The 25,328-nt window shown below is 43.0% G+C and overlaps 3 protein-coding genes across 5 annotated transcripts; 2 read left to right on the top strand and 1 right to left on the bottom strand.

Moving 5' to 3' along the window:
* Window positions 1-1,843: 1,843 nt before the first annotated feature.
* Window positions 1,844-11,319, bottom strand: LOC101764062 (cell division cycle protein 27 homolog B). Of its 3 annotated transcripts, none has more exons than XM_004965802.2 (16): window positions 11,002-11,319; window positions 10,294-10,366; window positions 9,960-10,078; window positions 8,942-8,988; window positions 8,761-8,858; window positions 8,026-8,324; window positions 7,391-7,537; window positions 6,609-6,849; window positions 5,014-5,228; window positions 4,864-4,929; window positions 4,274-4,393; window positions 4,112-4,188; window positions 3,618-3,737; window positions 2,979-3,198; window positions 2,491-2,772; window positions 1,844-2,265 (listed from the first exon to the last, which is right to left on the bottom strand). In XM_004965802.2, the coding sequence occupies exons 1-16, from the start codon at window positions 11,104-11,106 to the stop codon at window positions 2,212-2,214; spliced, it is 2,283 nt and encodes a 760-aa protein (XP_004965859.1). In that variant the 5' UTR covers window positions 11,107-11,319; the 3' UTR covers window positions 1,844-2,211. The 3 variants fall into 3 exon arrangements, with proteins under 3 accessions (XP_004965859.1, XP_004965861.1, XP_004965860.1); XM_004965804.2 differs by having other exon boundaries at window positions 6,717-6,849; window positions 11,002-11,213; XM_004965803.2 differs by having other exon boundaries at window positions 7,391-7,486; window positions 11,002-11,213.
* Window positions 11,320-11,831: 512 nt separating this feature from the next.
* On the top strand, window positions 11,832-13,949 carry LOC101763662 (bZIP transcription factor 50). The gene is made up of 3 exons (XM_004965801.2): window positions 11,832-12,307; window positions 12,892-13,112; window positions 13,362-13,949. The coding sequence occupies exons 1-3, from the start codon at window positions 11,865-11,867 to the stop codon at window positions 13,607-13,609; spliced, it is 912 nt and encodes a 303-aa protein (XP_004965858.1). The 5' UTR covers window positions 11,832-11,864; the 3' UTR covers window positions 13,610-13,949.
* Window positions 13,950-16,611: 2,662 nt separating this feature from the next.
* On the top strand, window positions 16,612-25,143 carry LOC101763256 (brefeldin A-inhibited guanine nucleotide-exchange protein 1). Its single transcript, XM_004965800.2, has 11 exons — window positions 16,612-17,816; window positions 18,725-19,042; window positions 19,262-19,595; window positions 19,686-20,108; window positions 20,177-20,469; window positions 20,550-20,823; window positions 21,177-21,679; window positions 21,789-22,110; window positions 22,217-22,562; window positions 22,690-23,333; window positions 24,281-25,143. Exons 1-11 carry the CDS (start codon window positions 16,783-16,785, stop codon window positions 24,887-24,889), a joined length of 5,100 nt encoding a protein of 1,699 aa, XP_004965857.1. The 5' UTR covers window positions 16,612-16,782; the 3' UTR covers window positions 24,890-25,143.
* Window positions 25,144-25,328: the final 185 nt, after the last annotated feature.

Here is a 25,328-nt window from a genome sequence, read left to right as displayed (position 1 = left end):
CCGTTCACCACGCTGTCGTTCCTAAGCGCCACAGCGGCATGCCCCTCCCCAACGCCGTGCCCGGACGCCGCCGCAGAAGCTCCCTCCGGCTCCTCCGCCAAGGCGAGCCGCAGGAGCAACGCACCGGCAGCGAGGAAGAGGAGGCCCAGCCATGGGGCTCTCCTCCTCACCGACACCGCCATTATCTTCCCCACCCTCACCCACCGCAAGCTCACCCCACCTCACCTTACCTAAGCGCTCGCTGTGTTGCCTATATCACCGCGAGGCGAAGGTCGCCATGCATGTTGAAGGCGGCCGCGATCTAGAGCTATATATAGGCTGATGGAGCTGGAGACTACGCAGCGTAGAAATAGTTAACCAAGGCATGTAGTTTGCTACCTAAGCTTGATGAGCAAGATGGGGACAGGGACAAGTGGGGCAGAAATGGAGTACATGCAATCGCTTCCGTTGAAAGCGATGAAATGTAAGAGTGACAGTGGCAGCGAGCTTGCATGTTCCAGCCATCATATGCATCTATACCTATGTGACAGTTATATATCTTTACCACGGTACTCTGCCGCGTAGTTCGAGCATATATACACGACGCAATCCTCGGATAGCTCAGGGAGTCAGGGCGTGATTGGAAGTCCGAACTCTGAACCATCGAATTTCCAGTAAATTTCATCTAATCCAACGAACCGCGAGAGAGGCTTGAGAAAAATCCCGACGTTAAGGTTTAGGATATGTACGTACAGAACATCAGAACGTGAGTATGCCATTTCAAGGAAAAACCGAACGAAAGGACAGGGACGCATAGCGCCTTCACCAACCACGAACACATTCACACATGCAGGCAAAAAGAAGAAAAAACACCCATCTGATCGGGACGGGCGTCGATCGTACCGGCACAAAGAGGCCAGGCCGACGTGGTTTCTGTTCCACATCGTTGTCGCTTGCTCTTACTCATTGTTGCATCCTAGTAGATCCGTTTTGCCAATGGGAAGAGATGGCGCTTCCAGCCTCGTGATTGTGCTGTTGGTAGGTTTGGCTACTCTGATTAATGTATGAATGAACAGCTGCTTTTGCAGAGTCAATATGGATGGTGATTGGTGACGTTGCCCAATATAACGATCGATATCAATTATCATGCTCATGCATGATCATGTTGAAATGATATGAGACAGCATGACAAGGTCTCGAGCAAATTGTGATGCGTCCGTAAATCAGCACGAGGTCAGGTGGGCAAGAGCTGCCCATCCATAATTTACTGTTTCATTCACCAGGTCATCATTAGAAAAAAGAAAAAGGGAAGAAAACCAGTCCAAACCAGTCGATTGCTTGATGCAACTTACCATTACGTGAAAGCGCCCGCGAGTGAGATCTACCTGTAGCTTCAAATGGTAGAGACACCTCGTGTTTTGTGCACCCGATGAGCCGCCATGTTCGGAGGGGACCAAAATAGATCTTACCAGATCGTTTCCCATGCCCATGCCAGATCATCCCCCAGACTGTAAATAAACAAGCTTATCGCATCGCACCTTGCAAAATGTAAAACTTAGAAGAAATTGCTCAATCCTGTAACATAACATTCTCTTTTGAATGATTTCTTAATGGATGAATGAACATGCAGCAAGCAATGCAGCAATGATAGAGGCTACTAGCAAGAGAACGGTAGGTTACGCTTTGCTTGCGCACAAAGCCTACAGCTTTAGCTTGTCACCACTTACAGTGGGAGGAGGCTGACTCACCGAAGCATCCTCGTTTCTTCGGGCTCCTACAAATCGAGTTGCTCGTGCAGAAATCCTTTCAACCTTTGAATATGTCACCTGAAGAAAAAAGTCAGTCGAGGTGACATGCAATCTGCTTGAGTCAGCAGGATCTTCATCCTCCAAAACTTTCTATTATTCGACAATAATTTCTTTTCCTAATCTGACTGACAATTGTACAATGGTACAGGCGTCATTTCCCAACGCTCAACTTGTACAGAGTCCTAAACTACTGCAGCTGCCGTGCATGTGTTCTCTGGTTACAGGTTGCAACTAGAGCTACAAAACTGGATGGTTAATGGTACAGCAACACCGTGAGAAATTCCATTGGAGCACCAGATTCTGATCAGCATGAGGCATTTTCTTCCTTGAACATCCGAGTTCCACTTGGAAAGCACAAGCAGGCCAGCAACTCCTGAAGCACAAGCAAATGTTTCTTTGCCGATGTGCTTTAGAGTGAACAAACTTATAGGTCATCCTCCATCAGTTCATCAGGAAGGTGTACTTTCTCCATTGCAGACTGCCAAATAAAAGATGAGCACGTCAGTTACTTCATCGCAAACGAATTCCGCACAGCCTGAGCATTACAGTAACCATGACAAATGAATTCCACTTAACGACACCTAATAAGGTAATAGATCGACTAGCAATGATTGCTGGACCGCTCTAGGAAGAGACACAGAGATAAGTTGTAAAGATAGGTAGATGGAGGTAGGCAAGACGAGGAAATAAGTTTGTATTATACCTTGATTATAGCAAGGTCAGCAGCAGGGGGTTTCAAATCCAGGGCAATGCCAAAGCAAAAAACAGCTTTGTCAAGAATGTTGAGTTGCTTGTAAATCTTTCCCATCAGTGCATACATACTACTCTCATGAGGCGCAATCTCCTTTAGCCGCTCCAACTCTTCCAGAGCTTCTGAGTATTTTTGTAGGCCTAAAAGGATTAAAGCCTTCTGATACTTGGGCAGTGGATTCTTCTTATCAGCAGCTATAGCTTTCTCCATCATTTCCAATGCCTCCTCATTCCTCTGACAAGATTGCATCCAGAAATAAAAGGTTTCATTTAACCATTGCCCACAGATGATATTCAGCAGGGGAAAATGCAAACCAAAAACAATTCCATCCGATTCCAAATGTAAGTCATTTTAGCCTCTACCATTTCCCAGAAGGCCTACAACAACCTATATTTGGAATCAGAGGGAGTAGTTTACTGTTGTCAATCAATGATATCAACCTTTAGAGAATGCAAGGCCATCCCAAGATAGCACATAAGAACAGAAGAGCGAGGATTTATCTGAAATGCCCTCCTGAAATGATGCTCAGCAAACTCAAACTTCTCCTGTCGAAGATAGACCACCCCAAGGCCATACCAGGCATTGTAGTGCCTTTCATCTACCTGAAGTGCACATCGGTAGAATTTGATGCTATTTTCATAATCCTCCAATGCAGAATACCTACAGTTCGAAGGAACAGTCTTGGTTAGAAAATTTGAAATCTCGGATGTATTTTCGTGATGAAGTTCAGAATTGCATCAGTTACAAAATAGTCCCTCTGTCCCAAAATATAAGGCGCATGGCGCACGTATTGAAAGATTCAATTGTAATCCTTGAGCAACAATTAGCCTCACCCTCACGTGATGTAAATTTTATTTTACAAACATAATATCATTAAATCAGCATTTAAAGGTATTTTACTATTTTGATGTTTTTGTTGCTATAAACATTGCAGTATATGAGGAATTAACAGTCACAGCCTTGTTTTGGAGACCGCACCAAGTCAGATCATACCTTACGTTTTGGGACAGAGGGGGTACTTAAGTATTAACTAGAAATATAGCATCAATATAAGTAAAATTTATGGGAGCAAAACATACTCATGACCACATAGAGTGTGAGCATATGCAAATCTTGAGTCAAGCTGTACCGCGCGTTGAAAATTCTTCAAAGCAGTCTCATGGTCTTTCCTCAAGGCAAAGCAATTCCCCACGGCGCACCTGTTGCACATTCCAGACAGATATATTAGATTATGTAACATTAAATATGTGATGGCTAATGAGAGGGGACCAGCTTAAAAGCATATCCCACTAAAGATTTAAAACTGCCACCTAGACTAATCCAGCTGTTTTGCATTGCAATGACAACAGGACAAGCAGTTTCCGTAACCTAGACTACATCTGAATGGTCAAAACCAAGAACAGTGAAGCCTTATTTACCCCAAACCCCCCTTTTACCCCTCATACACAGAGGACAAGCAGTTTCTGTAACCATTTACAAGTTCATCATTACAAGATGGAGTAGGAAAAATTAAATTGAGATACCCTAACAAGAAAAGGGCGCAACACTTTTATTCTTTCTAAAGAAGGCATACCATGCTTGAGGAGATAGTCGATCAATAGAAATAAGCTCTTGAGCAAGGTAGCTTAGTCTCATTTCCGCATTCAGATGCTGTAAAAACAACAGAAACATGCAAGCTTATAGATAAATGTGGTAGTAATGTAGCCATAAGTCCAACTGCAGTTATTTCACTTACATATAGAACAGTGGAGTAGATGTCCATTCCATCCAATGTACAAGGTGACAGTCGATGCGCTAACTCAAAGTAATGGTCGGCTTCTAAATAATCAACCAATTCAAAATATGCCTTACCAACCTGCATAGTTGACCAGAATGAACACAAGCCTTTTCTTGCCAAAAGAAATGGAGTTTACGAACTATATTTTAATTTTATGAAATTACAGGGTTTAAAGAGTAGAGCACTTTTGAATAAAGAGGGCAAAATATATGGTGAAATTGAGGGACTCGTCATGTGCACCATCAAAGGTTCATTATTTAGTTGTATGTTAACAATGCCAATCCCAAAATTAACTCAACAGACTAAAAAGCAGCATAGACTACATAATTTTCCAATAAATAGTCAGTCATGAACTCATTATGTCATAGGGTTCACTTAAAAGTCATTTGCAAGGTCAAATACAAAGGACGAAAACAAAGTTCCCCCAAAAGTTCCCACATTAAGATGCAGACAGATGTACACCATTACTTTATGTCATACAGACTTCTTTTCACTACAAGACTCAATAGCATTTTCGTACTTCTCCACTCATCTTGCATTGGTTGTACCTGGCATAGAACCCATCCAGTGTTAAATTGTGGTTCAGGGAGTTTTCTGTAGACTTCCAATGCTTCCTGACCATTTAGTTAACAAAATCAGTTCAGTAACATCACTGGACAGAAGGATATCATCTGTAAGTTGAACACCATATATCATACCTGGCACTTAAACAAGCAAGAAAGCCTAAAACCTTCCCCAAGTGTTCGCAAAAGTCCCAGTAGCTCCCTGATTCCAACTGCCACTTTGGAGTCTTGGGACATAATTCGTTCAGTTTTATCTTGCTCAAAGAATCTTCCATCAGTTGTACTTACAGAAGATGAGGTTGCTGGCATATTATCAGTCCACATCTCATCAATAACTTCGTATCTGCTTCCTAAAATTCAGAAAATGATTTTCATCATTCATGAAGAGCAGAAAATGCTAGTCTACACAGCCCATGCGAAAAACCATACCTAGAAAATAACCCCACTAAACAATACACCCTCTGATCACAAATATAAGTAGTTTTAGTTTTGTCCTAAGTCTTTTTTAGCTCTAACCATCAATAACTAAAAACTAACAGTGCAACATAAGGTTGATACTATTCATCATGAACGGTAATTTCATACATAAATTTATCTATTTAATATTGAATTAATTTCACCAAATTATCAAGGAACTACAACTTTTTTTATCAGTTCCGCATACCTGCAACTACTAGTTCCCTTAGTTTCACAAACCTACAACATTCTGCAAGTTTGTGAAACTAAGGGCACAAGTAGTTTTCATTATGTGAAATTGATCCCAGATCATGATAGTCTCATCATCATCATCAAAGCCTTTCAGTCCCAAGCAAGTTGGGGTAGGCTAGGCATGATCATGATATTCTGACGCAGAAAATTGTAGTTTTGTGAAATTACAATAATATATTTTACATACACCGATGGTCAAAGTTTCACCCTATAGACCATGTCGACGTCCTAAATTACTTATATTTGTGATCAGATGGAGTATTATAGCAAAGGCTAAGGTGACAGCATGGGAGATGATCCGAGTGAAGGAGAAAACTAAATGCCAGAATTACCGAGAGACGATTTTGTAGTGAAAAGAAACTGCCACCAGCATTTAATCATAACAATAAGAGCAATGTTTTAAAGTATGAATGATAACTTCATAATAGCATAGAACCAAGCAAACATGAATTTTCCAGTCACACCTTATATATTTTCACACTCAATAGTTTTTTCCCTGTAACAAATCACATCAAGGAAAATTGACAGGTAATACATGAGTAGACATGAAGAAATAAAGAGAGAGCAGATAATGTTGAGGTAGTATTATGCTAGCTTGTTAAAACATTTGAACAAACATTGGGAGAAAATTCCTATAATTTAGTAGGCAGTTTCATGCTTGGTTGTTAGTGAAACAGAATACTAAAGTTTTGCAACTTGGCATCATTTTTTTCTCGAACATCAACTTGGTGTCATAACTGCGATTTCTGAAAAGAAGTAACAACAACCATACAATATGGACAGGAGAAACAACACAGACAATAACATTCTGACAACGGCCACCATATTGATATGGGCAGAAGAAACAACAAAAACAAGAACAATATGAGTATATAAGATATAACTGATGTAAACTCAATGGAACAGAACATCAAGCAAATATGCAAATGGATCCTGATCACACAGGTATATAACAACACATCAACCACATTTTTCTACGTTTATGTAATCTGATGAATCATCCACATTGAAATGATAATCACCTTCATCAAAATTTTCTGTAGCCCGTGGTTTCCCTTTCCTAACTTGCACGGAACGTACGGCTGTTGAACACAATTTTGATGGTGTGGACGAGTTTACTCGCAATTTACCTGACGAGTGATCTGGTCCATTCCCACCAAACTGAGAGATATTTGAATTTGAATTTATTGTTGCATCTCGAGAAAGTCTTGCACTTCTTCGAGGCAGTGAATCACTACTCTGATTAAAAAGCCTTCCAGAAACCTGGAAAACATCTTCAACTCTAATATCATCATAAGCAATAATTTAAAAACATCATATACTAATAACCAAAAGAAAGAATACAAGGGAAGGGTTAAGAGCCAGATTTTAAAATCTACAGAACAATAAAAACACAGATGTACTGAAGAATTGATCTACTTGCAACCAAAATCACCATGTGCAGAAAACATAACTGTGATCCTGATACTTAGGAATGTGACATTGTAAATCCTCATACAAAGGAACAACACTGGAAGTTCACAGAAACTGTTCACATTTGATAATGAAGCATTTGCAAGCAGCATTAGTACGAGAAAATGGAAAACATTATTTGGCTCTTATTAGTTCTTACATTTCAGATTAGAGTCAGGAAGGGACCATGTGTGATTTATGGTAAATATTTATACAAGAGATATCAACTGTAGTGATTGTAAGACCATCGAAATGAATGTCCCTAGGAGTTCCAAAATAAGGCAATAGACAAGTACAGAAGTTACAAGTAACAGCACCCAATGATCTCAATCAAATGATAAGAGACTCTAACCTTCTTTAGCTTTGCTTCATCCAAGTGTTTCCTTCTAAGTGGTTGGTTTGCTCCATTAGCTTTCTGTTTGGCGGGAACATCACCACTTATTGTATTCTGAAAAGCATGGACGTTCCTGAAGAGTGGTGGAGGTACAATACTAGAAGTCTGCAAGAATAAGGCAAGTAAAATGCATGCCAGGAATAGACCAGTCACAAACTAATATCATGACTGAAGAAATGAGGTCTCCAAGCACAGCTGACTCCAAGTTGTGTTACATGTTTCAATAGTCAAGATTCTATAGTTCTCCAGTGTCATAGAAAACAACTATCAGTAAAAGTAATTACAATCTGCCAAGACACACAGACACAGCTCCTTATCATCAGAACATTAACAAGACAAACAGCTCACAATGGCTGATGCAAAGCAAAATGCTTTTAACAAAGATAGATAGGTCAGTATATCTTGAACATGAAGATTCTGGATAATTCCTGAAGGCCTGACATAAGCCATCTATGCCAGTGCCAAAGAACGTGAAACAAATAAGACATGAATGCTACTTAACATGGTTATACCAACTGCTGATTACATTTAAAATCTCATGTGCACATTGCCACAAAATCTTAAGAGGGAATAATTAAATAGGTTCTACTGACCTGTGTTGCAATTGGTGATGGGGTGTCAAACTGTGCTACGTTAGAGGTTGTGCTGTTCTGCACATGCAGTGCAGTTGCTCTAACATGAGGGTAACCAGGTACTTCTGCTGTGTTGTTAGCATGAAGCTGTTTCATTTGCTTTGGGATAATATCTCCGAGACTTGAGGGAAGACTGGAAGATAGGATTCGATTTTCATTGGCAAAGTTTGACTTTTCCAGAGTGGATGTGGATGTGTGTTCCTGCTGGAGACGTAGAGCAGTTGCTTCACTAAAACATCCATCTGCATCTTCAGCAACACCTACAAGATGGCCATACATTTTAATGTCAGTTTATGGCTTCACACTTTAAATGAGGATGAATCATGGTTATTGAACTAACTGATAAATAAACGCAAATGACCATATTGCATGTAGCACAGTAGTGATCAACTAATAACAACAAACACCAACCTAGCCGGTAGTGTTTGAATGAGTCTGTACACAAAACTTAGCACAGTGAGGCACAAGTGTTCCGATATCAACAGGAGTGTAAAAATCTGAACATACAAGACAGACATCTAAGAGGTGATGTACATGAACGATACATTCAAGACTCACTAGAAGCAGCATATTTTGGAAGTACATTCTCAAAATTCCATGGTTTTAATTACTTCTTCTAAACTTTTCAAAAGTTATATATCACTTTTAGTATAGATCTACTACCGAATTTCAAAGATGGGTGTGCAATGAACTAACCAAGTATACACAATTCCTCATATGCTGCCCATAAAAGAGGATCCAGAGTCAACGCTTGTGTAAATTGTTCAGCTGCAGCTGACATTCTGCCCGTGCACCTGCAATCAAATGAGATGAATATAGTGAACTCTGCATATCAGAATCTGCAGCAACACAGGTTCAGTAACCATGAATAACGAACCTGTAAATCACTCCAAGGAGGTAGTGTCCTGTAGCTCCACTGGGAACCTAAATAAAGGATGCAACCAATAGAAATAACAGGTGACACTAAAGGAATAAAAGCAAACAAAGATGTGATCGCTTTTATTCTCACTTATTACTTCACCCCTGTAGAATCAATAGTAGTAGGCAACTACATGTGCATATCAATATGCCATGCCCCATAAAAGAAAATGATAAGGAAAAAAGTTCCCTCCCCAATCCATGCAGCACAAGCATTAATTTTGTAATGTTAATGGCTCAATGCTTCTTTGGAACAGCACTAAAAATAGAAGCACAATAGGAGAATGGACATACACATGGCTCTGAACTTAGGTCGATATGGCATAGCAGGCAAGGCAAGATATACCAACCAGGCCTAGTATTTTTCCAGTAGTACTAGGAAATGTGCGCACTGCACTAGATATGGAATTTTTAGTTTACAAAAACAAGTCCACACAAAATCATGGCGCAAATATTCTTTCTTAGAACTAGCTACTTTGTGAAACCCATTGTCTACAACGGCAATTTTGTCGAAAGTACTAGAGGGATATTTAGCAGAAACATGTTGTCAGAGCACCATAGCAGCTAGCATTATTCACGTGGGACCCAGTGGCACTGGCACTACCTTAGCGGGGTTTTTTTAGTTAGTTGGGTTTTATGTTCTTGTACATGCATTGCAAGCATTAGAAATTAATTTTTTTAAAGTTTACCAATTGTTTCTTAGGGGTTAAGTTATGGCATCCATATAAGTAGTCTATAAACATAGAAATATTAATGTATAATGCATGTATTTATTATGAGAACCAAACCCAATGACGGAAATTATGTCTATATTTTCCAACTAAAGTAGATTGGTTGGATCCCAAATGAATAGGGCACAGTTGCCAGGGTACTGCATGAACAATACCTACATTATCCTCTACACAAAAACAACACTAAAGCTTTATACATGAATTTGTAACAACATAAACAAATCATTTTACAAACATGCTGCATACCTCAATGTTTGTTTCATTTGTTTCATTGACTGGACATAGAGTATCTTCTGCTTCACGCAAGAGGTTCATCCGAAAGCATGACATAGCAAACAAGTACCGGGACTCTGGCAGCTTCTTCCCTTCATATTACAGTAGAAACAGAATCCATAAATCATCCACACTACTTTCACACTAACGTATAAAAGAAAAAAGGTAGTCCAACATGCAAAATAGGAAATAACACCACAAGATGGACAATGTATTCCAATTATTTCGTTTTCAAACCTTAAGAACATTACTACACAGTTCTGAGAACGGGCTGTGGAGTGGTAACATGGTGAGCAGATTCTATTACCTTTCAAAATGTGGTATGCAGCATACGGCTGGTTGTTGTGGAGGTAACATGTTGCTAGCAACTGCACATTGGTCTGCGCATAGGGTACAGAGCAAGAACATTTAGTGTATACAACCATGGAAGCAAACAGGCTTACAAATTAAAATACAGTCTAACATAACGAGGAAAACTAGTTAACAAATGTCTTATAACAGGAAAGTTGGATTCAGGTCACTCATCATCTACCTTTATGCTAACAACTGCAAAGAAACCAAACACACACACAAAGCACTAAACACTGCAAAGCTCAACCTACATGAATTGCAAAGAACAACAGCGACAACCCAATTTAGGGGGCTCATTCCCCTCTCCAGCAAAATCCCCCCCCCCCCAAACCCTAGACGAATCGCACACAAATACTCCAATTCCCTACAACACAAACCACTCCAGGAAACACCTCGAGAGAGCCGTCCTGATTCAAGTTCCCCAATCCCCATAGGCTCTACACCCAAATCCCACCGCTTTATATGAAATGCATCCCTAGCCACGTCAAAAAAAAATCACGAAAGGACACTAAATCGAAGCGCCGCGGGTGAGTCCCCGCGCCCAAATCGCGGCTCACGCCGACCGCACTCCCGATCTAACCCACACTGGACCATTCCCACCAGCAATCACGCCGAATCGAGCAGCACTAGCGAAGTCGAGGACGAAGGGGGCGGCGGCGGCTACCTCGGAGGGGAACTGCGCGCAGAGGCGCTCGCAGAGGAAGACGGCGTTGCGGTGCATGAAGAGGCGGAGGCTGCTGTGGACGCGGTCCACCATTAGGGTTTCCATCGCCGCCCGGCGGCGGCGGCGAGCGCGGGCGAGAGCGAGGGGGAGGCGGCGGTAGCGGCCGAAGCGCAGGCGCTGCAGGGGGAGAGGACGGTCGTTTGAATCGGACGTTTGAATCCGGCTGGCTCCTGGGTGCGATGCGATTTGGATTGGGGATTTGAACGAGTGCGTGAGTGTGCGTGTGGAGCCGTCAGCCGTGGCGTTTGAATGGTGTGCCTCGCTGGCTGGCGTCGCGAGCAGCGGCGTGAGAGTTGGTACGGCTACGGGGGGCAGAGGTTGCTGGCAGGTGGGCCATGATCCCGACCCTGAATAGCGGGACCGGGTGTCAGTGGTGGGCCGTGTGAGATGTAAACGTTGGATTGGATAAGCTTGGAGCTTCGGCCATTTGCCATATGTTTTCGACAAGTAAACCGGCCAATATCCGAACGGGCCGTAGTTATCGAAAGAAGATGTGCCTTCCCATGCATTCATACGGCCCACATGACATATGAACCAAAGAGGCCCTTCAACGAACACAGCCCAAGCAACATGAAGCCCTTCAACGAACGCAGCCCAAGCCCCCTCAAAGGAACCCGCTGGCTGACCTGGCACATTCCGCTTCTCCCATTGGCCAGGCCACGGCACCACCCCGTGTAGGCCCCACCCCGTTAAAGTGCAAGGAACCTTCCTCTCCTTCCTCGCGAAGCAAAACTTCTGAACGCTGGAGTCCGCTATAAAGTCGCACAGCGGCGACGACCACCACAAAATATCTCGCAATCCCCATGGACATCGACCTGTTCGCCGACATCGACCTTGACGCCCTCCTCGCCTCCTTCTCCGGCGAGCCCGCCGGCGTCTCCGGCCTCATCGACCCGTCCCCGCCTCCGCCGGCGCCGACGGCGGCGCACGATGCGGAGGCGGGGTCGCCGGAGTCGGTGACCTCCAGGGCGAGCCCGCCCGGGGAGGAGGCGCTGACGGAGATCGAGAGGTTGCTGATGCAGGAGGGGGAGGCGGAGTTGGGCGGGGAGGCCGAGGGGATCAGCGTGGAGGAGTTCTTCGACGCGCTGTACGACGGTGGAGAGGGGGAGCGGGAGGGGAAGGAGAGCGAGGCGGGTGGAAGCACGGATGGGGACTCCGGGAGGGATGAGGTGGTGGAGGTTGTGACGCCGGAGGCGGAGACGGTGGAGGTGGATGGCGATGATCCCGTCAGCAAGAAGAAGAGGAGGTATGCTGATTTTATCGTGTTATCTCTGGACATATGAACACTTTTTTTCCTCTTGTAGCCATTGCCATTCCGTGGATTTATGTTATCCTGCTTCTGTGAAATGAAATTTAGGAGTTATACATGACAGTTAGCGATGGATCATATTCTAAGTTTTTGTGGATTATTGCTTAGGTTGTATGTATGTATGTATGTATGTATGTATGCTTAGGTTAGAGATTGTGCTCTATCCAATTCATAAATTTCAGAGATCGTGCTTTGATCAATTCTATTAGGTTTGAAAATTTAAATACTGGATTGGTGTTTATCGTGAACTTTACCTAATGGCAGAGATTTTTGCGATTGATCACTAGGAGATTCAAATTTCTATCTAGGTGTAAATTCCAAAACTGCTATTACGATCATGTTAGTGTTTGAGAGGATTTTGGGAAAGGGATTTGTTTGCACAAATACTCACCTTGGTTACACTTTTTAAGTGTGTTTGAAATTTGGTCACTAGATGGAAGTTCTTTTTCATCTACATTTCTTGCTTTTTAGTTGCGCAATTTGTCTTATATAAAAGGGGATCTGCCTTGTGAATTTATCAGGCAAATGAGGAACAGAGATTCCGCCATGAAATCAAGGGAGAGGAAGAAGACGTATGTGAAGGACTTGGAGGCGAAGAGCAAGTATTTGGAAGCAGAGTGCCGCCGCCTCAGCTATGCACTTCAGTGCTATGCAGCTGAGAACATGGTACTGCGCCAGAGCTTGTTGAAGGATAGGCCTGTTGGTGCTCCCACAGCCATGCAGGAGTCTGCCGTACTCACGGGTAAGACACATCAAGCCTATCATCCTCTTATTCGTGCTCTGAGCTTAGATGAATCACATTGTTACCATCAACAAGTCCTCTGGCTTGAATCATGGATGCTAAGTCAATAATTGCTTTTTTTTTCTCGAACACAGTCAATAATTACTAAGTGACCATTTGAAAGTACAAGTGCAAGCAGATTTTTGTTAGAATCTTGCAACATGAAGGTCAGTTCTTAAGTACTGATGCTAAGACAATCTTTTATTGCAGAAACCCTGCCGCTGGTTTCCCTGCTTTGGCTGGTGAGCATCGTGTGCCTGTTCCTGATGCCCGGTCTGCCCAACCGAAGTCCGGCTGCTCCAAGCAGCGCCGGAAGAGATCTCGGGATGGTAACCGGAAAGACAAGCAGTGAAAACCCAGATATACTGGAACTCATCCTCCATGGAAGGCGCTGCAAGGGCACAAGGGCGAAAATCAAGCTAGATAAATTACCATTTCATGCAGTAGCTGCTTGCTAGCCTTTCCATAGGCCTCCTGCAAGCCTCCAGTATGTAGTGTAATTGCCAAGCTTAGCATGCCTGCTTTATATATGTCATGCAGCAGCCAGTTGATATCCCTGGATTATCTTTTCTTTTGTGTTTGGTTTTTTTGTTCTTTTTTCTTTAAATATAATTGCCCCTGTAGGACCAGATTCCAGAGTAGTTTTAAAATTTGGACTTGTTATAAATCCTATCGTGGCATCTTGTTGTTCCTGGATCTGAAGTTCCTGTAATCGTGAATCTTTTGAAGTGCTAGTACAGTATGATATGATAATAAAGTTAACAAGACCAGAGATGCTCGTGGTGGTTCATGATTTAATTAGCAGAATGATCCGGGCCAAAAAGACTAATGGATCCATAATTCTGCTTAACAATGAATTCCTTCAGTGTGGGTTGGTTTTTGTTGATGCTCGTAGAGATTCATGATTTTAATTGACAGAATAATCAGGGCCAAAAAAGAATAATGATTAATCTATACTTCTGCTTAACCATGAATACTTTCAGCATGCGTTTTCCACTTATTGGTTCATTTACTGGTACGAGTTTACCACTTGTTGGTTCATTTTACTAGTACAACCACTTTGTTCATGAATCTTATTGTCTTCTATTCACTCAAATTGTTTTTAAGTTAGCAGCTGCTGCAGCCACAGAAACAGTAGCTGATTTACTGTTCATAAAGGGAGATTGTCACTGAGCAAGGATGGCCATGATCCCCTTTAAACTGCACTAGCTCTCCCTTGCGTCCGAGCATCCTTTTGTGCAAGCTAGCATCCAGTGCTCGTGCGTGCCGCGTGCATGCTGCTTGCTTAGAATCTCGATGAATTTGAGTGCTCTTTCGATTTACTACCTCCATTCCAAATTGCATGTCGTTTTGACTTTTCTAAATATATAATTTTTCTATATATCTAAACATAGTGTATATCTATATGCATAGCAAATATTATGAACCTACAAATACCATAACGATGTACAATTTGGAACGGAGGGTTTTTCACTGGTGTTGTCATAAGTCAAGCATTTTTATTTTTGACTATCAATTCCTAAAAAATTATATTGTTTAATAACATGCAAAATATATATTATGAAAGTATTTCCCAGGGTTAGGTCCCGTTTGGCACGACTCTGACCCGTGTTGAAAAAACAGCTCGAGCTCCCTCATCTGAAAAAGCAACTTTTTTCTCTACCTTATCTCATAGCAAAACGTTTAGCGAAACGACTTTTCCTAGCTTTTCATGAATGGGTGAAGTAGGTTAAATGTCTAATATACCCTTACCTAGACTTGTTTTTTCATATTTTCCCTCGATTAATAGTGTACTTTTATATAGAATATAAAATTAGTGAATAGAATAATTAGCTTGTTATATAGACTTAACACCCCTTCCTTTTTCTCCTTTTCTCTATTTTTTTCTCTTTACTACCCTTCTTTTTCCCCTTATTATCCGTTCCTCCTCTTTTTTCTACCCGATTCTCCTCTTTCCTTTCTACCCGATCCTCATTCCTCGACGCAGACCGTTTCGGCCACAAATCGCGAGCTCCACGCCGTCCCCCGTCGCCTCGCGCCGTTCTCATCCCGCGAGCACCGCGCTGCTCCCCGGTCGGCCCTGCTCAACCCGTCACGCTGCTCACTTGCTCCCTCGCCGCTCTGCTCCGTGGCGCCGCATCTCCGCCACGGCCTGCGTGCCTTCATTCTTACCCGCGACCTGGGGCCACCACTGCTCCTTTCCTGCGGCGCGCTGTCAACAAGCTCCACGGGTGATCAGCAGGTATGCCGGCGTTGTGGGCGAGATGGAGGGAGAGGAGAGAGCAGCAGGGGCAAACAGATGTAATTTCCATGAAAGAGTAGGGCACATGCGTCTTTTTTTCGGTTGTGATGGGATGAGCCGGGTGAGCTATTTTTTTTTTTGGCTTCTCCGGCGCGAGAGCCCATTCTGCGGGGCTTTTTGCAACTTCATCGGTGAAACCCTTTTCAAAACAATCGTTCGGCAGCCGAAGCCAATAAGCCGGAGGAGAAGCTGCGCAAGACGCTGTGCCAAAGAGGCACTTAATCTTAAAGCATAAATCTTATAATGTAATACTATGTATTTTTTTCCGAAAAATTATTGGTCAATGGTAGAAAGTTTTGAGTTAGAATAACAACTAGTATGAAATGGAGGGAGTAGTCTTTTTCACATCTGATGGGACCTTCAGAAATTAAGGTCGACACATGGCAACTGATGATTCATTATGAGTCGGAATCACAAAACAAGCCACAAGTGAGGTCTACTAGAGATGTATTTTCGAGATAATGTAGTTCCTTTTATTATTTTCTCTATTGTTTTTCTTTGGATATACCAGAGTTGCATTTGTACATTCTGGGTCTTGACTACATGTTGTTTAGGATATGTGCTTCTTCTTTATAATGATTTTGATCTGACACATCCTCACTAGAAGATGCTTGAAGCCAGAACTTTCGATCATAAAAAAGGCCAGGGTTCGGTATGCACGGAAGATCGCAAATTTCTCATGCGAGACCAAGCAGCGATCAACGATGAGAGAGATAGAGAATAGCACACGCAGCAATCAGGAATTCGTGAGCGACAGAGAGAGAATAGCACACGCAGCAATCAGGAATTCGACATGCACAGCGTATGACTGTTACTTGTGGAGATTTTGAGACCAGGGAATCGCTTCGAGTAAATCATTTGAAAGGCCAAGTAAGCTAAACTGCATAGGACAACTGATTTTTTGAGTGCCCCTGTACAAACATTTCAAGCCATACTTACTTGGATGACAATAACTTTAATGATTCCCGGAGAAAATTAAACTCTTTTCCTACTAAAATTTCTGCATTTCAAAATTCTAACAGATTCAAACGAGTTTTGAGGAAATTCTGCCAAAAAGAGCTTGGAGAGCCCTCGCCCCGAAGCAAGCAAGCGATAGGACGACACGGTTCCAATACTCGCAATGTCCCCCGTTGATCCGTTCCAAGTCACCTTCCCTTCTGCTTCCACGCTGCTTCTAGAACCAGCACCAAACAGCAGCGGAGCAGAGCAACGCGTCACCGGCCAGGCGGCCACCCACCAGATCTCCCGTACTCCCCACCCCCGCCTCCGATGAGTCCACCCGCCGCCTAGTCGCGCCGCCGCCACCCCTGTCCCGCGCCACCGCCCCCAATGTCGTCGGAGCCCGACGCCGAGGGCGCCCCGGGCGGCGCCTCCCCGGCCGCCCGCGTGCTCGCCCGCGCGCTCGACAAGGTCATCAAGCACTCCTCCTGGCGCCGGCACGCCGCGCTCGTGGCCGCTTCCAAGTCCGCGCTCGACCTCCTCTGCTCCGCCCCCGCCGCGCCCGAGCCCGACGAGCCCTCGGCGGCTCCGGCCTCCCCCGTCCCAGGCCTCCCCGCGCCCACCGCCGACGCCGCCCTCGCCGCGCTGCTGCTCGCGCTCGACCCGGGGTCCCCGAAGGTGGCCGAGCCGGCGCTCGAGTGCGTCGCGGGGCTCCTCACCCTCCGCCTCCTCCGCGGCGACGTCGACGCCGCGGACCCCTCCGCCTCCTCGCCGCCCTCCCCGGTCTCCAGGCTCTTCGCGGCCGTGCTCTCCTGCGTCTCGCTCGGCGGCGGCGGCGGCGACGACGCTCTCGAGCTCGCCGTGCTGCGCGTGCTCGTCGCCTTCGCGCTGTGCCCGGCCGTCTCCGTCAGCGGGGACTGCCTGGGCCAGGTGGTCAAGGCGTGCTACAACGTCTACCTCGGGAGCGCCAGCGGCGGGAACCAGCTCTGCGCCAAGCTCGCCATCGCGCAGGTGCTGGCCATCGTGTTCGCGCGCGTTGAGGCCGATGACATGGACGTGCGCGTGCGCACCGTCTCCGCCGCGGACATGATGGACCTCTCCGACCGCAGCCTCAACGACTCCAGCGTCGTGCAGGCGGCGCAGGCGTTCATAAACGAGGCCATGGAGGGGAGCGACGTGCCGGAGGAGGCACCCCCTGTGGATGCAGTGCCAATCGAAGGGGAAGGCAGTGGGGGGGATGGTGGAATGAGCAAGATCAGGGAGGACGGCCTGGCTTTGTTCAAGAACATCTGCAAGTTGTCAATGAAGTTTGGTACGCCTGAGAGCCCCGATGATCCAATGTTATTGCGGGGGAAGGTTTTGTCACTCGAGCTGGTTAGGATGGTTGTTGACAATGCAGGGCCGTTCTGGAAGACAAATGAAAAGTATGTACCATACCAAGACAGTTCGATCATCTATTTTATTGCAATGTTCCATTAAATATCTCTATTTTGTTATTGCTGCAATGAATCTTGAAGAATGCAAATGATAAGTGTAGAACTTTGGAAGCCAGGTAGGGTAAAGTGGAACATGTTGAAACATTTTATGGTTATATTTAACAGCACTGATGTCCTGTTTGAACCAGGAATTAAGACTTTTTTTAGTGAAACCAGGAATTATGGCTTGGTTTGGATTTGATCTAAACCTTTATGATTTGGATCCAGCCCTTTCCAGCATACACATGAGAGCGTTTGCAACGTCTATGATTTTCACCTAGTCACCGGGTCGGGTAATAAGGCTGTCTTTTGCCATGTTTTGTGCAATTAGCTGTCATATAGGTTGTTCTGGCAAGGATCTGGCTGGTGAAGGATCAATGACTGTGTGTTCGGAGGACGGGTTTAGTGTCTATATCAGATATCCTTGATGTACTCATTTACGTGCTAAAGCTTCCAACTATTGATAATCAACTCGTTTTCTCATATAACTAGAATGAGAGCTGCAAGAGAGTATGATGGATATTTAACCAGCTAGAATTTTCGAACCGTGTATATACAGTACATGCATGGACAGTGGACACCCTATCAGGTCTGCAGATCCAAACTGATACTGGTGGAGGGAGTCGGAGAAATAACTAATTGGTAACACCAATGCAAAATATGGTAGTGCTACTGGCTGATACTTTAAATTGTAAAGCTGTTTGAAGTACGATAGAGCTTAGTCATGTGGGGATGTATCCGTCAAGCAGCAGCACCCGAAAGAATTCATAGTGGATAAGTGGAAGTTGAAATGTTGAATTGATTATTTGGTTATGGGCCTAACACTGATACTGTTTTTTTTTGTCCTATTAATGCAGGTATCTTGAAGCAGTTAAGCAGTACCTTTGCTTATCATTGTTGAAGAACAGTGCCTTGTCTGCAATGAGTGTCTTTCAGTTATTGTGTTCCATTTTTATGAGTCTAATATCAAGGTTTAGATCTGGTTTGAAAGAGGAAATTGGAATGTTTTTTCCTATGCTTATCTTAAGAGTTCTTGAAAATGTCCTCCAGCCTAGTTTTTTGCAGAAGATGACAGTTCTAAACTTTCTGGAGAAGATATGTAAAGAACCTCAGGTTATTATTGATATCTTTGTGAACTTTGATTGTGATGTTGATGCACCAAATATTTTTGAAAGGTACGTTATTGTTTTTTTTTTCCAGATGGGTATTCTCCTTCAGTTTCGTTTTTTGTCATCAGTGTACTTATTAATTTTCTTGTCAAATATAAAGAACCACTTGATACAGTGAGCATAATTGTTCTCTTCTAGTACTGCTGTGCTGTATGTGCTGCACCACAGATATGCTATTCCCTAAGTATACAGTGAAACAGTGTTAATTCTATCAGATCTTCACAGGATTGTCAATGGACTACTAAAGACTGCTTTAGGTGTCCCCGCTGGATCTACAACAACGTTAACTGTTGCACAAGACCAAACATTTAGGATTGAGTCTGTCAAGTGCCTTGCAACTATTATGAAGTCGATGAGCGCATGGATGGACCAACAACTGCGAATTGGTGAATTTTCTCCCAGCAATTCTGAAAATCTAAGTTCAGTGGACAATCAAAATATCCATAATGGAGAAGAAGGGAGTGGAATGGATTATGAACTGCAGTTTGACACTATTAACTCGGACATAACTGACTCTTCCTCACTTGAGCAGCGCCGTGCTTACAAGATGGAACTTCAGGTGTGGTCGCTTACTTGAATTTTGATTTCTCCTCAATTAAACTTTGTCTGTCTTTGGGATTACTAATAGGTCTAAAGTTTCTTTTTGCAGAAAGGAATCACCTTGTTCAATAAAAAACCTTCCAAAGGTATTGATTTTCTCATTCGGAGCAAGAAAATAGGCCAATCTCCAGAAGATGTGGCTTCTTTCTTGAGAAATACTGCTGGTTTAAATGCAACAATGATAGGCGACTATTTGGGTGAAAGGGATGACTTTCCCCTCAAAGTTATGCATGCTTATGTGGATGCATTAAACTTTGAAAGCATGGACTTTGGTCAGGCAATTAGGTTCTTCTTGCAAGGTTTCAGATTACCAGGAGAAGCTCAAAAAATTGATCGGATCATGGAGAAATTTGCTCAATGCTACTGTAAATGCAATCCAAATGCTTTTACTAGTGCAGATACGGCATATGTTCTTGCTTATTCTGTGATCTTGCTAAACACTGATGCTCATAATCCAATGGTGAAGAACAAGGTACGTTAATGATAATTTTCCTGGCATCTGGCGATGGTTCATGAAGTAATGTATATTTTCTTGTGCAGATGTCTAAGGCAGATTTTATGCGCAACAACAGAGGAATAGATGATGGAAAGGATTTGCCAGAAGATTATCTGAGTGCGCTTTATGATCAGATTGTCAACAATGAAATCAAAATGAGTGCTGATTCCTCAGTTGCACAAACCAAGCAATCCAATAGCGTAAGTAGGCTTCTAGGCTTAGACAATATTATCAATTTTGTCAACTGGAGACCGGCGGAAGACAAGGCAGTAGGAGCTAATGACTTGCTCATTAAGCACATCCAGGAAAAATTCAAAGCAAAGCGTGGCAAATTAGAGTAAGATCACCATGATTTTGTCAGTTAGAGTACTTATGCCCTCAGCATCATATATTAATTTGAGGTTGTGCATAATACAGGTCCACATTTTATGTTATTGCTGATGCAACCATTTTAAGATCCATGATGGAGTCCTGTTGGGCTCCTATGATGGCTGCATTCAGTGTCCTCCTTGATCAGTGTGACGATAAGGCTTCCACATCACAGTGTTTAAAGGGATTAAGATTTTCCGTTCATATCACTTCTGTTATGTGCATGCAGACACAGAGGGATGCTTTCTTAACTTCCATAGCTAAATTCACATCCCTCCATTCTGCTGCAGACATGAAGCAAAAAAATGTTGATGCTATGAAGGTAAGAGGCCACACAAGGCATATTCACTTGTGTAATTTAAAGGTTACTGATAATTTGTTGCTGAGCAGTCTGTTTTTAGTAAATGTTGATGCTATGAAGGTAAGAGGCCACACAAATCATATTCACTTGTGTAATTTAAAGGTTACTGATAATTTGTTGCTGAGCAGTCTGTTTTTAGTAAGAAAGGTGTATAGTTTATTTGTCCTCGTTAACCCTTGTTGCAAAACATAAAAGAGAGAAAATCTGCTGATTCTTGAACCTAGTGCATATTCTTGGGCATTTGCATGGTTGCCCCAAAATCTGGCTGTTTCAAAACGGTGGGATGATAAGTTTCCTTATGTTCACATGAACAGGCTATAATATCTATCGCAATCGAAGATGGCAATTACTTGCAAGAAGCTTGGGAGCATGTCTTAACTTGTTTATCACGGTTTGAGCATTTACATCTGCTTGGAGAAGGGGTTCCCACTGATGCTTCATTTCTGACAGTTCCTCTGATTGAGTCAGAAGATAAAACTCAGAAGTCTACTTCTGTTATATCTTCCAAGAAAACCAATGCTCTTCAGAATCCTGCTGTAATGGCTGCTGTTAGAGGGGGTACTTATGACAGCACAGTGGCAAAAACCAGTGTGTCAGCACTGGTCACTCCTGAACAGATCAATAATTTCCTATCGAACATAAATTTGTTGGATCAGATTGGCATTGTTGAGTTAAATCATATCTTTGCCCATAGCCAAAGATTAAATGGTGATGCTATTGTTGCTTTTGTGAAGGCTCTTTGTAAGGTCTCAATGACTGAGCTGCAGTCTCCAATGGACCCTCGTATCTTCTGCCTTACAAAAATAGTAGAGATCGCGTAAGAAGTTTCTCAGACCCACCTAAAAAAATCTTATCTTTGTTTATGGCAACAGCAGGCATGACTTGATGCCTTTTGACTACTCTAATTCCGAACTTTGTTTGTGCAGGCACTACAATATGAACCGCATACGTCTGGTGTGGTCTCGTATTTGGAAAGTTTTGTCAGACTTTTTTGTGTCTGTTGGGTTGTTGGAAAATCTTTCTGTCTCTATATTTGTGATGGACTCTCTGAGGCAGCTGGCCATGAAGTTTCTAGAAAGGGAGGAACTGGCGAACTATAACTTTCAAAATGAATTCCTTAGACCTTTTGTGGTTGTTATGCAGAGGAGTAAAGCTCCAGAAGTACGGGAGCTTATTGTTAGGTGTGTCTCACAGATGGTTCTGAGTCGGGTGCATAACATAAAGTCTGGGTGGAAAGGTGTTTTTATGGTATGTATTGATTTTTATGTTAAGTTTATTCTGATATTTTTGTTCAAATTTATCTGCAAGTTAGTGACTTTTGTGTCCTGTCTTGTAAAATGTCATCGACCTACAGGTTTTTACTTTTGCCGCTGCTGATGATACAAGAAGTACAGTTCTATTGGCATTTGAGACTGTGGAAAAAATTATTCGAGATTATTTTCATCACGTAACTGAAACAGAGACAACAACATTTACTGATTGTGTTACTTGTCTTATTGCATTTACGAGTAGCCAGTTTAACAGTGATGCCAATCTCAATGCTATTGCGTTTCTTCGATTCTGTGCTGTTAGACTTGCTGAGGAAGGATTTGTGCGTCAAGATAGGGGTGCTGAACAACCCATGAATTCAGACATGTCGGGTGGAAATGCCACTGTGCACAAAGATGGTTATGTTTCCCTCTGGGTGCCTCTCCTTGCGGGTACAGCATTCTTTTTTGCCTTGAATTATTATATTGGGTTTATTTTATCATGCAGGTTGAATATTCTTGTTGGATGATAATCTGAAGCACATGAACATTTAAATCGATACCTTTTTTGTCATTTCAGGTTTAGCCAAATTGACGACTGATCCGAGACTGACTATCAAGAAAGGTGCTGTAGGAGTACTTTTTGACACATTAAAGGATCATGGGCACTTGTTTTCACAGGCAATTTGGACCGATATCTTTGAGCGTATTGTTTATCCTCTATTTAACAGTGAAATGCCCATACCTAATGATCAGATTTCAACATCCAATTTACCTGATCTTGAAACACAAACGTTGGCAATGAAATGCTTGGTGGGTTTGTTTGTTAATTTCTTTGATGTGATACGGCCAGAATTTGCTAGAACTGCATCCATTGTCACAAATTTTGTCAGAAGTCCCTACAAGCATTGTGCTACCACTGGTGTGTCTGCAATTATGCGTTTAACAGAGGGGCTTGGTAACAAACTTTCTGAGGAGGAATGGAAAGAGATATTGGTCTGCTTCAAAGAATCAGTGACACATACCTTTGTCATATTTTCTAAAATTGTAAGGATGATGCAAGATATTGAAATCTCAGATAGACTTGATTCTTATTCAGAAACCGAGCAATATTTGGATCATGAAATGTACAGTAATGATGAAGAGGAAGCTAATATGGAGACGGCTTCCTATGCTATTGTCAAACTGAAGAATCATATGGCCCTACTTCTTGTAGTGATTCAGGTATTGAAGTTTTTATTTTTGCCAAATGTATTTAGATTACCCTTTTTTGGATGGCCAGATGCAAGACATCGGGGTTTGGCCAAATTATTTGGATTTTCAAGTGCCTATAAAATCCTAAATACAAAAGCTAGGGTTTGGTTTTCTTCCACTAGAATGCTAACTTTTGAGAGATCGGGGGTGAAATAATGACATCGGGAGGAAGGGATGCATGGCCCCACTGATTTGTTTTCGATCGAGAAAAATCTATCATCCAATTTGATCTCTAAGATAGACAAAGTCTGGTTCTCCAAAGAGCTTTGGCCCTTCTTTCTCAACTTTAAAGTCATGCCCTGTCTCAGGCAGTATATCAGTCGGCATGAAAGCTGCTGAACAGTAGGGTAGACTTTACGTTCCTGATATTGGTAAGCAAATGCTAACTATGAGCCTTCCTCGGGTGATCCAGCTTTGGCTTCGGCCTGCAAGCTGTGGCACCTTTGTGCCCCAGCTAAGGAAAGAGGGAAGGATGCTGAGGAAGAGAGGCTTCTTATTTCTTACCCAATAGAAGTGCCATGCATGCCCTTACGTAGAGGCTGCCATAACAAAGTCAATCTAGGAATAAGAGCCAAATTTTTGGAGATAGAATAGCGTAATTAAAACTAACAGATTTCTGTTTGAAGCTGCTGATTACATCCTAATTGCCCTTGGTGTCAGGCTGTCAGCTGTGAAACTGTAACATTGGCATTGGCATATCCTGATTTCTTTACCTTTTTAACTGAACCTTCCCCAGTTGCCTCTATGGGCAGCTTGCTTCTGTTAAGATGGCATGTGTGTCATAGATTCTAGATTTTGATTTTAGGTCACACAGGAGAACTTCTTAACTAATGAACAAGTAATCTGGAATTGTCAATCTTTGTTTCTAAATTTTCAGACAATTCTAACATGACAGTATTTTGTTTTCTTTCTTGCAGAGCATTATTAAATTATATGAGGAGCACCGAAAATATCTTCGTGCTGAGCATATGAGCATTCTTTTGGAGATGGTGTCAGCTATCGCGACACATTCAAGTGAAGTGAGCTCTGAATCTTCCTTGCAGATGAAATTTCATAAAGCATGTTCCCTTTTGGAGGTATCTGAGCCAGCCATTGTCCATTTCGAAAATGAATCCTTCCAGAGTTACCTCAAACTTCTACAAGCTCTGCAACATGACGATCCATCCCTGTCGGAAGAAATGAACATAGAATCACAAGTACTTAATACCTGCAAGAAAATACTGCGAACTTATCTGAAGTGTGCAGGACACGAACCATGTGATGAATCGTCTCAAAGAAATCCACCTTTAAATTGTGCAGTGCCACTGAGTGCTACTAAGAAAGAGGAACTGGCCGCCAGGACTTTGCTGGTCCTTCAAGTCATGAAATTGCTGGGCGATCTGGAGAGGGACTCTTTTGGCAGAATATTGCCCTTCTTTTTCCCATTGTTAGTTGATCTGATCCGCTGTGAGCATAGCTCAGGAGAAGTTCAACTCGCGCTGTACAATATCTTCCAATCAGTTATAGGCCCCATGATACGAGTATGATGACAGATAGTCACATGCAGAGTGTACAGTTTTGTGACCCATTTTGACGCTGTAGTTCTGTCCATGACCCTACGATGGATTAACCAATATGCTGGCACCCCAGGTGCATCTGGCTATACACATTCGGAATGGTCACTACCTCGGTGGTTCTAGGTGCTTTCTTACTGTGTTGTAACATCTGTGTCATTTGAGCTGGTTGTCTCGCTGGCTTTGCAATACATTCGGAATGGTCACTACCTCGGTGGTTCTAGGTGCTTTCTTACTGTGTCGTAACAACATCTGTGTCAATTGAGCTGGTTGTCTCGCTGGCTTTGCACCGAGCAATTTTTGACCCAAAATGCAGGTGGCCTCAACTTCTCAGGGTTCCATGCTAGCATTGCCATCCCCTCGATCGAGTGTATATAACATGATAAAACGGATATCGTTTTTAAGTTGTTTG

The sequence above is a fragment of the Setaria italica genome, chromosome IV, assembly GCF_000263155.2.
Source record: "Setaria italica strain Yugu1 chromosome IV, Setaria_italica_v2.0, whole genome shotgun sequence".
In the NCBI taxonomy this organism is placed as follows: domain Eukaryota; kingdom Viridiplantae; phylum Streptophyta; class Magnoliopsida; order Poales; family Poaceae; genus Setaria; species Setaria italica.
The sequence above is the reverse complement of the archived record's forward strand: the minus strand, read 5'-3'. Positions and strand labels throughout refer to the sequence as shown.

Excerpts from the sequence above, each read along its gene's own strand:
- LOC101764062 (XM_004965802.2), bottom strand. The coding sequence starts at position 11,106 with ATGGAAACCCTAATGGTGGACCGCGTCCACAGCAGCCTCCGCCTCTTC. Across the intron at positions 4,930-5,013 it reads CTTGCTTGTTTAAGTGCCAG|GAAGCATTGGAAGTCTACAG; the intron begins GTATGATATATG and ends CTAAATGGTCAG. Across the intron at positions 4,189-4,273 it reads TCTACTCCACTGTTCTATAT|CATCTGAATGCGGAAATGAG; the intron begins GTAAGTGAAATA and ends TTGTTTTTACAG.
- LOC101763662 (XM_004965801.2), top strand. The coding sequence starts at position 11,865 with ATGGACATCGACCTGTTCGCCGACATCGACCTTGACGCCCTCCTCGCC. Across the intron at positions 12,308-12,891 it reads GTCAGCAAGAAGAAGAGGAG|GCAAATGAGGAACAGAGATT; the intron begins GTATGCTGATTT and ends TGAATTTATCAG. Across the intron at positions 13,113-13,361 it reads GGAGTCTGCCGTACTCACGG|AAACCCTGCCGCTGGTTTCC; the intron begins GTAAGACACATC and ends CTTTTATTGCAG.
- LOC101763256 (XM_004965800.2), top strand. The coding sequence starts at position 16,783 with ATGTCGTCGGAGCCCGACGCCGAGGGCGCCCCGGGCGGCGCCTCCCCG. Across the intron at positions 20,470-20,549 it reads GCAAAGCGTGGCAAATTAGA|GTCCACATTTTATGTTATTG; the intron begins GTAAGATCACCA and ends TGCATAATACAG. Across the intron at positions 22,111-22,216 it reads GGTGGAAAGGTGTTTTTATG|GTTTTTACTTTTGCCGCTGC; the intron begins GTATGTATTGAT and ends ATCGACCTACAG.